We start from the raw sequence: 12,130 nt of genomic DNA on the forward strand, positions 1-12,130 counted from the left end.
TTGGTTGCCAACCGCCATATAAAGTCCAAAGAAGAAGAAAATGCCTGAAGGAGAGATTACTAGAAAAGTAGTGGACCTTGAGCATTTCAGGTAAAACAACCCAATGTTAATATCCCAGGACAAATTAGCTAGCAACAGCAAGCTAGCTAGATAAATTGCCATACATGTTTGCTTATCGACCTGTCCCTAAATTAATATAATTGGTTCAGAGTTCGTTTTGATATTTCATCCTGCGTGTCCTGATCCTGTTTGGTGTGGGGGATAAAATCAACATGCGCGCGTTGGCAGAAGCACCCGCGGTCTGGTCAGCATGTCAGTGTGTGGCAAAAGTTAGATATCTAATCAATGTAAAATGGAATTAAAATGACAAAACACTAAATTAAGGGAGAAGGATAGGCTACAACGACCACGAGCCAACAGGTAGGCTCCTTTTTAATATTCCGAATGGAGTTATTTGTAACTGTAGGATGAGAAAGCGAATGCACTGCAGCCTTAATTAACCCTAGCTAGCTAGCTTGACTATCTTCGTGAAGGGGGCAGCTGCATCCCATAATGGCGACCGGGTGTGTCGAAATAAGTGGGTGTATGGAAAGCGAATCAGCTAATTGGGCCGATTTGTTGGCACTCAAGACCGTTAACCCGGCGGTCAGTGCTCTAGTTTTGTGCCTGCCGACTCAAAGTGCTTCGTACTGGGTATAAATAATGGTCGTGTCGCCGGTACGGTGGTAGCTACGTGGCCATTTTCTCTCGCATTATTTTATTTCAAGTAGGTTAGAAGCCTACACAATAAATAACTAATATTTATAACCATTTAGACTGTAATACATAGTCTACTACGGCAACAAACGGAACACAGTGCCCTTACTCCTCCTTGGCAAGTAACGGTAACGGCATGGAAAGTAGCTACCCAGAGTGAAAGTAAGTACACGCATACAACGCATGAAGCAACAGTAGCCTGACAGTTACACCTATAATTAACTTTATCAAAAATACGAAAAGATCGTCCGTTTTATAACTGAAAATGTACAATCATCCTCTGACTTAACGGAAGAAAAAAACAGCTAAATCAAAAACCTTTACTGTATTTGTTTATAAGTAGTTTTCCTATCTAGCACCCGGATGTTTTCCTGATCAGATCATGAGGGCAGGAAAAACTTCAAGTCCAAATAGAAACCCAACTCTGCATGGTAAAGAAAGCCAAAGGAGATTTAAACTGCAACACAGACGATACACTTTCCGTCTACCAACTTTTATTAACCATTTGCATTGTGAACACATCAAATAAAGCAATGTCCATCATTACTTAAATTTGCACAACACCAACTAAAAATAACTAAACATCTTTATATCGTCATGTAGTGACCGAAGTGGTGTGTAGTTGCACATTTTTTTTTACAAAAAAAGGTGCAAATATTGGAATTTAATGTCTGGAACATTTGAACCCATCTATGCTGAATCATTAGCTTTGTTATGCATCAAGAATAAGATACCTAGCTTCTTCGATCTTCAAAGTCTGGCTCATATATCATCATATATACATTTGGATGCATGGAACGTCGCTCAGATGCACCTTGGCTGTAAGACTGCACACCTATGCGCTTTCAAACTAGGATTCTGTCCCAAATGGCACTCTATTCCCTTCATAGAGCACTGTAGTGCACTATTTAGGAAATAGGGTGCCATTTCAGAAGCATTTAGTAAAAAAGTAGAGACATAAATGTTCCTATCCTAAGGAAGTAAAAACATCGGAAAATGAAACTGACAAAGAGGTCTCGTATCCCTTATTGCCAGCAGTGATTTTTATTTGTACCACCAGATTTCCAAAGGGCTTCTTATCCAGCTCATGTTTCACATGGAATTTACAAGATCCATTTCACAAAGGAAATAGTATGGGAAGTTGTTTTCCCCACCTCCATCTATCCATCCCCCTTCCGCTCTCGCTCTTCAATCTGTCTCCACAGTAAAACGCTATACTGTTAGAAAATATATAGTTTTGGTATATTGTACATAGGAACTTGAAAAACATGGGAAGCTCCAACCTCCCCTTCCCAATGTCCAGACATACTGTATCTGCTGCTTCTATCTATGAAAACCATGAAGACCAGGTAGAAAGTATTTTCCTGAATGACTATCTGAACACGCAGGTCTATTCTGGGTCCCCAAAGTGCTGGTGGGGGGGTGTTGTGGGCCCGTGTGTCTCCTTTCTCTTCTAGTGGTAGTCCTGGTGGGGAGGAGGGAGGCTAGGTTTGGGGCGGGAGTTTATAAATGCCTTGACGGGACCTGTGGAGGAAGGAGGCCACGGTCCAGGCTCAGAACCTCAGGTGCGACTTGTGTTTCACCATGTATCTGTAGAGGGAACAGGAAGAGAACATGGCATGTGGCCAGAAGGAGCTCATTCATTCTACTGTCATCCCATTCAAATATAAATCCCAAATATTTCTATAACCCCAGAGTATATGAAGTATAAACTTTTACAGAGAATATTATTTAACTCAATGTACATGAGTGCTAACATTTACATGGTAACTTATCTTCCAGGGTTAGGGTCAATTCCATTTCAATTCAGAAAGTAAATCAAATTATAACACCACATTGTCCAATTGAAGAGAATTGGAATTCAGTGCACTTCCAGAATGAATTTGAAATATAATACATTTTTTCAGAAATATTTTTCAAGTAATTTCATTGAAAGGATAGACCAGTATAGAAAGAGGGAAGGGTTTTCATAACAAGATCTAGGTGGGTTTGGTATCAACCCCATTGCGTCATGAACATACATGTGCACAATGTGCTATCAAAACAAACCTGTCGAGGGTCTCCCAGAACTTCAGGAACATGGGCCGGTCGAGATGGCGCTTGTGGTGGCTCAGCTCCAGCACGGTCACGTCCCACTTCTGCACATTGGGGTCCATCTTCTGCTCGTCATACTTCAGATGGAAGGCTCGGACTGCAGGGTGACCACAACCACACACAGTCAATTAGGTAGGACCAAATCTCGTTTCGAGACATGGGTTGGACAGGTTAGCTCAAATACATTAACTTAAGTCCATCTAAAGGGATCACAGGTTAGTAGCCAAAGAACTGTATGGGTAGCACTTTACAGTTTGAAATACCTGGGTAACCATTTACCTGTCACAAGAAAGACATACAATTACCTTGTCGAAAGTAAAGTGCTACCCCTGTATGTATAAGAGCAAGTGGGAGGAATCTCACTTTTAGCGAAAATGTCCACAGGAGATCCGTCAGGTAGCAGCCAAGGCCAGCCCTTGAACTGCCAGGCAGGACCTTGCACGAAAACGGCCACCACGCGATCCCTGCACAAACACACACAGTAAACATCAACCTCTAGTGTGAAAACAATTAATACAAAATTAGACCGTTTTGCATGTGTGGCACAGTAAAATGGGAGTAGGTTTTGCACAATCGTCACATTGTAAGCCAGATGTAGAGAGGATGTATCGTCATTTGTGGCCATGGGGTAAGTTTTGAGGGGCTGGTTGCTCAAGTGGTATAGCGGTATGTGGGTCAAGTACTTTCATTTACAGCCGACCATTACCACAATATCGTGAGGTACTGTCAATCATGTAGTACTATTGTGTCTACACACACATGTAAAAGTCACATATTGCTTAAGAGCATTCCACACCAGGATTGTACAACATTTGCCCATTACTCATTTCAAAATTCTTCAAGCTCTGTCAAATTGGTTGTTGATCATTGCTAGACAACCATTTTCAGATCTTGCCATATATTTAAGTAGATTAAAGTCAAAACTAACTTGGCCTCTCAGGAACATTCACTGTCTTCTTGTTAAGCAACTCCAATGTATATTTGGCCTTGTGTTTTAGGTTATTGTCCTGCTGAAAGGTGAATTCATCTCCCAGTGTCTGGTGGAAAGCAGACCAGGTTTTTCTTTAGGATTTTACCTGTGCTTAGCTCCATTTTGTTTCTTTTTTTATCCTGAAAAACTCATAACATACCCATAACATGATGCAGCCACCACTATGCTTGAAAATATGGAAAGTGGTGCTCAGTAGTATGTTTTATTGGGTTACCCCAAACATAACACTTTGTATTCAGGACAAAAAGTTACTGATTTGCCACATTTTCTGCAATATTACTTTAGTGCATTGTTGCAAGTTTTGAAATATTTTAATTCTGTACAGGCTTCCCTTTCACTGTCAATTAGGTTTGTATTGTGGAGTAACTACAAGGTTGTTTATCCATCCTCAGTTTTCTCCTATCCCAGCCATTAAACTCGTAACTGTTTTAAAGTCTCCGTTGGCTTCATGGTGAAATCGCTGAGCGGTTTCCTCCTCTACGGCAACAGTTAGCAAGGACACCTGTATCTTTGTAGTGACTGGGTGTATGAATACGCCTTCCAAAGTATAATTAATATTACAATGCTCAAAGGGATATTCAATGTCTGCTTTTAAAAAATCTACCAATAGGTGTCCTTCTTTGCGAGGCATTGGAAAACCTCCCTGGTCTTTGTGTTTGAAATTCACTGCTCGACTGAGGGACCTTACAGATAATTGTATGTGTGGGGTACTGAGATGAGGTAGTCATTCAAAAACATGTTAAATACTATTGCACACTGAGTCCATGCAACTAGTTAAGCACAATTTAAAAACTTGCCATAACTAAGAGGTTGAATACTTATTGACAAGACATTTCAGCTATTAGTTTGTAAAAAATTTGAAAAACATAATACCCCATAATGACAAAGTGGAATTGAGTGTAGGCCAGTGGGGAAAAAACTCAATTTATTCCATTTTAAATTCAGGCTGTAAAAAAATCGAGGGGTGTGAATACTTTCTGAAAGCACTGTATTTATGGAAGATCATGAACGGTCATGTATGTTCATAATGTGGTCATGTATGGTCCTGGAGACTCACCAGTTCTAAGTGAAGTGTATGTATTGAAGATCATAAATGGTTATGTAGTAGGGTCATGTACGGTCCTGGTGACACGGTGGCTGGTCAATGATACGGAGTGGAATGTATGTATCGAAGATGCCAAATGGCCATGTACGGTGGTGGTGACTCACCAGTCCTGCGGAGCTAGTTTGAGGGGCTGGTCGATGACCCTGTAGGGCACGGTGACGCTGAGCGTGGCCCCCCCGGGCTGGATCTGGTCCTTGCGTCTCTGGAGCAGCACCTCGTTGTCCCGCTGGATGCCCTGCTTCTTCTTCTCCTCTGGCGTCACAAACCTCACGGAGAGGGGAGGGAGAAGAGTAATGGCTAATGCAATGGTACGATACAAAACCTCCGTCAAGAAAGCATTACTGTTAGCAAGGCAAAATAAAGTATTATGGTGCCCATGCAATGTTGTTTTCAACATGATTCTAATATAGGGATTTTTAAGTCCGACACATGTGAAGCTTGTTTATTTATCAAACGTTTATTGGTACCTCGTGGATAAATGTTGCAATCTTGTGTGTGATAAGATGAAGTTACTAAGTGTCCTGATTAATGAAGTGTTATTATTCATTTCCAGCATAGCTATTTTAGCCCAGTCTGAATTGTTCCCACTTGGTCGTCACTCCTTCCCTCCATTTCCTTTCTAGCATGCTAGCATACAAAACAAGTCCTACAATCTTCTTCTACCCATCAAACTTACTATAGCCTACATACCAAAGAAAGTGACATCCCCGTAGTTTGTTGTTGCCCGTTTTAAAACTTGGTAACTGCTAGCATGCTAGCCTCTCCACACACAAAACAAGACCTACTGTACTCCCCATCACATTCACTGTACAGTATAGCCGAGTATATGTATAGACGACATACCAACAACAAAAAAGTGAGCATCCCCCCTGTTTTTCACACTTTATTTGGTCTGTTTACAAATGCAACTCTACACAGAGTCAGGCAGTAGACTGGGTTGGTAGCTAAGGGTCATATTCATTAGGCACTAAACAAGAAACTCTGTGAAACAGGGAGGAACTTCCTGGACTTAAGCCAATAATAAACGCCAAGTGTTAAAACACTTCTGGGAATCCCTCACAAAGCATACTCGACATACCAGACTGGGGTTTGGAAAGTCAATGGGAGAAGTGAAAATGTCTTGTTTGTGCCTTTTTTAGATTCGAAAAAAATAGTCTACCTAGATTTGTGCCAATGTCTTAAAGGCACAGTGCAGTCAATGTGATTTGGAAAGTATTCAGGCCCCTTCCCCTTTTCCAAAATGTGTTAAGTTACAGCCTTATTCTAAAATTGATCAAATACAAATCCTCAATCCACACACAATACCCCATAATGACAAAGCGAAAACAGGCTAAGATTTTTTTGCAAATGTATAAAATGTAATAAAAAAATATTTACATAGGTATTCAGACCCTTCACTATGAGACTCAGGTGTATCTTGTTTCCAATGATCATCCTTGATGTTTGTACAACTTGGGAGTCCACCTGTGGTAAATTCAATTGATTGGACATGATTTAGAAAAGGCACACACACCTGTATATATAAAAGGCCCCACAGTTAACAGTGTATGTCAGAGCAAAAACCAAGCCATGGGGTCGACGGAATAGTCCGCAGAGCTCCGAGACAGGATTGTGTGGAGGCACAGATCTGGGAAATGGTACTAACAAATGTCTGCAGCATTGAATGTCCAAGAACCCATTCTTAAATGGAAGAAATTTGGAACCACCAAGACTCATCCTAGAGCTGGCCACCCGGCCAAACTGAGTAATCGGGGGAAAAGGGCCTTGGTCACGGAGGTGACCAATAACCCAATGGTCACTCTGACAGAGCTCTAGAGTCCCTCTGTGGAGATGGGAGAACCTTCCAGAAGGACAACCATCTCTGTAGCACTCCACCAATCAGTCCTTTATGGTAGACTGGCCAGATGGAAGCCATTACATAATAAAAAGCACATGACCACCCGCTTGGAGTTTGCCAAAAGGCACTTAAAGGACTCTGACCATGAGAAACAAGATTCTCTGGTCTGATGAAACCAAGATCGAACTCTTTGGCCTGAATGCCAAGTGTCACGTCTGGAGGAAACCTGGCACCATCCCTACGGTGAAGCATGGTGGTGGCAGCATCATGCTGTGTGGATGTTTTTCAGCGGCAGGGACTAGGAGACTAGTCAGGATTGAGGGAAAGACGAACGGAGCAAAGTAGAGAGAGATCCTTAATGAAAACCTGCTCAAGAGCGCTCAGGACCTCAGACTGGGTCGACGGTTCACCTTCCAACAGGACAACGACCCTAAGCACACAGCCAAGACAGAGCATGTGTGGCTTCGGGACAAGTCTCTGAATGTCCTTGAGTGGCCCAGCCAGAGCCCAGACTTGAACCCGATCGAACATCTCTTGAGAGACCTGAAAATAGCTGTGCAGCGACGCGCCCCATCCAACCTGACAGCTTGAGAGGATCTGCAGAGAAGAATGGGAGAAACTCCCCAAATACAGGTGTGCCAAGCTTGTAGCGTCACACCCAAGATGATTCGAGGCTGTAATTGCTGCCAAAGGTGCTTCAACAAAGTACTGAGTAAAGGGTCTGAATACTTATGTAAATGTGATTAAGTTTTATTTTTAATACATTAGCACACATTTCTAAAAACCTGTTTTTGCTTTGTCATTATGGGGTATTGTGTAGACTGATAAAAACGGCTAACAAAATGTGGAAAAAGTCCAGGGGTCTGAATACTTTCAGAACACAAAGTACCAGTCAAAAGTTGACATCTACAAGGGTTTTTCTTTATTTGTATTATTTTCTACTTTGTAGAATAATAGAGAAGACCTCAAAACTATGAAATAACACATATGGAATCATAAAAGAAAAGTGTTAAACAAATCAAAATATGATATATTTGAGATTCTTCAAAGTATCCACCCTTTGCCTTGGACAGCTTTCAACACTCTTGGCATTTTCTAAACCAGCTTCATGAGGTAGTCACCTGGAATGCATTTCAATTAACAGGGGTGCCGTAAGTTTAATTTGTGGAATTTCTTTCCTTCTTAATGCATTTGAGCCAATCAGTTGTGTTGTGACAAGGTAGGGGTGGTATAAAGAAGACAGCCCTATTTGTTAAAAGTCCATATTATGGCAAGAACAGCTCAAATAAGCAAAGAGAAATGACAGTCCATCATTACTTTAAGACATGAAGGTCAGTCAATCCGGAAAATGTCTAGTTTCTTCAAGTGCAGTCTCAAAAACCAAGCACTATATTAAAACTGGCTCTCATGAGGACCGCCACAGGAAAAGAAGACCCAGAGTTTTCCTCTGCAGCAGATGTAAGTTCATTAGAGTTACCAGACTCATAAATTGCAGCCCAAATAAATGCTTCACAGGATTCAAGTAACAGACATCTCAACATTAACTGTTCAGAGGAGACTGTGTTTATCAGGGCTTCATGGTCAAATTGCTGTAAAGAAACGTCTACTAAAGACTAAAGGACACCAATAAGAAGTAGAGACTTGCTTGGGCCAAGAAACTCCAGCATTGGATTTTAGACCGGTGGAAATCTGTCCTTCGGTATGAGTCCAAATTTGAGATTTTTGGTTCTAACCGCTGTGTCTTTGTGAGACGCAGAGTAGGTGAACGGATTCAAGGCACACTTAACCAACATGGCTACCACAGCATTCTGCAGTGATACGCCATCCCATCTGGTTTGCGCTTAGTGGGACTATCATTTGTTTTTCAACAGGACTATGATCCAACACACCTCCAGGCTGTGTAAAGGATATTTGACCAAGGAGATTGATGAAAAGCTGCATCGATGACCTAGCCTCCACAATCACCTGACCTCAACCCAATTGAGATGGTTTGGGATGAGTTGGACCGCAGAGTGAAGGAAAAGCAGCCAACAAATGCTCAGCATATGTGGGAAAAGCATTCCAGGTGAAGCTGGTTGAGAGAATGCCAAGAGTGTGCAAAGCTGTCATCAAGGCAAAGGGTGGCTACTTTGAAGAATCTCAAATATAAAATACATTTTGATTTGTGTAACACTTTTTTGGTTACTATATGATTCCAAATATGTTATTTCATAGTTTTGATGTTTTCTCTATTATTCTACAATGTAGAAAATAGTAAAAATAAATATAAACCCTGGAATGAGTAGGCGTCCAAACTTTTGACTGGTACTGTGTGTGTGTATTTTTTTTTCACACTACGAGGTTGGAATAATACTGCGAAATTGTTAAAATTATGTCCTTTTGGGGTAAGAGTGGTTTGAAATTGGTTGGTAAATCGGTAAATAGACTAATAAGAGAGAGTTCCAAACCTCTCTACCAACTGCTAGTTTAAAATGTTCTACTCCCCACTTAGACCACTCCCAGACAGTCCTACATTGGACTTTTAAGTAGCTGAACATGCCATTACTACAACACTGTCCAAAAAAAAACAGTAACTGCTTCATTCTGAAGGAGTGCCTTTGATTTGCTGGCCTGCACACGGGCAGTTCGGGTCAACACGACCGTTAGACCCAGTGACGCATTTCTGTGCATGAGCTTAGCTTGCTATAACATTGTTATGACATCTCCTACAAGTGTGATCGGGGATGTCTAATGGAGATAGTTTCTGGACCGCTTCATGTTTTTTCTTTGACGATAAATAAGGCCAATAAACACTAATTTTCTCCTAGTGAAAATCTTATATGTGCAGCTGTAACGGATGTGAAATGGCTAGCTAGTTAGCGGTGGTGCGCGCTAATAGCCTTTCAATCGGTGACGTCACTTGCTCTGAGACCTTGAAGTAGTGGTTCCCCTTGCTCTGCAAGGGCCGCGGCTTTTGTGGAGCGATGGGTAACGATGCTTCGTGGGTGACTGTTGTTGATGTGTGCAGAGGGTCCCTGGTTCGCGCCCGGGTCGGGGCGAGGGGACGGACTAAAGTTAAACAGCTATGGTTGCAATGTTTATGAGGAGCTGTCATGTGTTCACAGAGCAGAGGGTGGGTAGCTGGGCCCTGTGTTCTGCCCTCAGGGCTCTCTGCCTGATAATAGCTCCCCCTCCATCTCCATGCTGCTACTGCTCATTCACACAGCCAGAGTCACTGACACCATCTTAGGATGTCCAGTGATTTATGACTCCAACTAAACTGCAAAATAGCAATTACACCACGTGTGTGTGCTAAACTATGAAATGGCGTCCAAATATCTGAACCAAAGGTCAATTAGTGATTTAAAACACTAAAACTCACATTTTTGTTAATCGCTCAGCACTACCTTAGAGGCTTAGACAAATACCTGTATATCTTCCAAACGGGTAGGGTTTTGCTCAGTTAAACACAAGTTCCTGTTTAGTACTTTATGCTTCGATAATGACCTTGCCAACACCCAGCCTCCCAGAGAAGCATAAATATTGTGCATGTATTGATAAACTGAATTACCAGGGTTGAACACCAATAGGATTCATCCAACGTGTTTTTCATATATAGGCTCTAACACACACACCAGGGTTTCCATTAGCCTCCAACTGACAGCTTTTAGCCCCTCCAAATAAATAAAGTCGATAAATCAAACTGTTGCCAGCCAAAATGTACAGGAGGAAAAAAATACAAAATAATGCTTTTTATTCATTGATGGAAATAGGTTACCAGTCGATGTAGATACATTGACAGTCATGCTTATCGGTCTATAGCTTAATTTGCATAATTTTGTGGAATTAAATGGGCTTGTGTGTATTTTCATTAGTCATGCATCTTATTTATCCAACAAAACTATCACACAGCAGGATTTCTTCAACAGCTCCTCAGCGGATTGCTGCTGGACTAAAACATGTGCTTAATTGTGCCCCTTCATTTCACCTCCCATTCACCGCGCAGGCAACAGGCCATCAGCGCGTCACCCAACACTTTTTACAATGTGAGCTGAGGCAGGATGCATTTCTAAAACATACTTGTTTGAAACCTGAATGTTTTATTTAACATTATGACGCATGTCTTACCTTGCTTCAAAGTAGTCTATATGCAAAATCCAACCATGGAAACGTGGAGGCAATTCTTTTATAAAAAGACTAGGCGGCGCATTAGTTTCAAGTTGACCATTTCTACCAGTTGTGGATTTTCATAAGCACATTTTTGTGGAACAGTTTAAATTCAATAATAAGGTTTTAGTTTCTCAAAATCATTGTCATGTGGTTAATCATTCAAATCTGAATTAAAATTATAATCAAAAAGTTAAGTCAACTTATCACCAGCCTCTGCCATATGGACACATTGATAAACCGTGATCATTGGCGGCTAAAGAAATGAGCGCATGGAACTCAGCCTATAGGCTAATGCAGCAGAAGGCCTATATCCATTGCTCTTTCACACCGAGGATTGGTGAATATCGTGGGGTAGATTGTTGGAAAGATTATTCAAATGGCTTACTGTGAGGAACTATAGTTAATATATTATTATTTGCAATGGATGTTAAAGAAATACTTCCCTACACTTCTGCGCAGCAGCCCAGGTACTTCTATGCGTGCGCCATGAGGACAGAGAAACCATACAAATGCTCATTGCTCACATGGAGCACTCCAAACAAAAGAGAATGGAAAAAAACTAACAAATCTAATAAATGATGGTTATGAAATAAACCGAAACTTGTTTCTCACAAGTGTAGCAGGTTGTGAAATCTGCAATCAACGTTTCCACTCCGAGAATGATAAATTAAATGAATGTAACCAAATGACTAGGATTAATTGATAAAAACAAAACAAAAAAGGGCAAACAATTCACAAAATGAAACAATGCGCAAGAATTGGCAGCAGACAGCTGATCCATTCTGGAGACCGACTCGCCTGAATCTCCACCACACACCCATCCCTTTCTTCTAGTCTCAACATTAGAAATTATATCGAAGACACATTATCATCACACATTTTAGAAGCTTTTCACTGACAAACACAACTCAATAATCAGCTAGGGACGCTGCCCAAATTGCGGGCTTCCCAAATAAGCATAGTTTGAAACAATCCACAGCAACAAAAAAAATAAGATAATGATCCACGATTCCTCTGTGGCCAAGTCATGCTTTCTGGTGAAATATTTTATTTATTTCTGTATAGACAGGAGCAATTATATAATTTCAGCAAATGTATTTCCACTTCCCTATTGGACCCACCGCTATGCCTGTTCCTGTTCTATTTATTTTCAGATTAACTTTCTTTGTCCAGAAGCCAAAGGTACAATCCTAGTCAT

General features: G+C 41.2%; 2 protein-coding genes across 2 annotated transcripts in view; one reads left to right on the top strand and one right to left on the bottom strand.

Moving 5' to 3' along the window:
- Window positions 1-695: 695 nt before the first annotated feature.
- Window positions 696-12,130, top strand: part of LOC139551095 (beta-1,3-galactosyltransferase 2-like) — a 40,483-nt gene continuing 29,048 nt past the window's right edge. The window contains exon 1 of the mRNA XM_071362491.1: window positions 696-918. The gene's annotated coding sequence lies outside the window, so the exon portion shown is untranslated. The remainder of the gene's footprint in view (window positions 919-12,130) is intronic.
- Window positions 1,234-12,130, bottom strand: part of LOC139551094 (parafibromin-like) — a 69,108-nt gene continuing 58,211 nt past the window's right edge. Inside the window, exons 15-18 of the mRNA XM_071362490.1 lie at window positions 5,051-5,212; window positions 3,214-3,314; window positions 2,806-2,947; window positions 1,234-2,346 (exon numbers count right to left, since the gene is read on the bottom strand). Coding sequence (XP_071218591.1) covers window positions 2,310-2,346; window positions 2,806-2,947; window positions 3,214-3,314; window positions 5,051-5,212 — 442 coding nt within the window. The 3' untranslated portion in view covers window positions 1,234-2,309. The remainder of the gene's footprint in view (window positions 2,347-2,805; window positions 2,948-3,213; window positions 3,315-5,050; window positions 5,213-12,130) is intronic.

This window comes from Salvelinus alpinus, chromosome 23 (genome assembly GCF_045679555.1).
Source record: "Salvelinus alpinus chromosome 23, SLU_Salpinus.1, whole genome shotgun sequence".
Classification (NCBI taxonomy): Eukaryota; Metazoa; Chordata; class Actinopteri; order Salmoniformes; family Salmonidae; genus Salvelinus; species Salvelinus alpinus.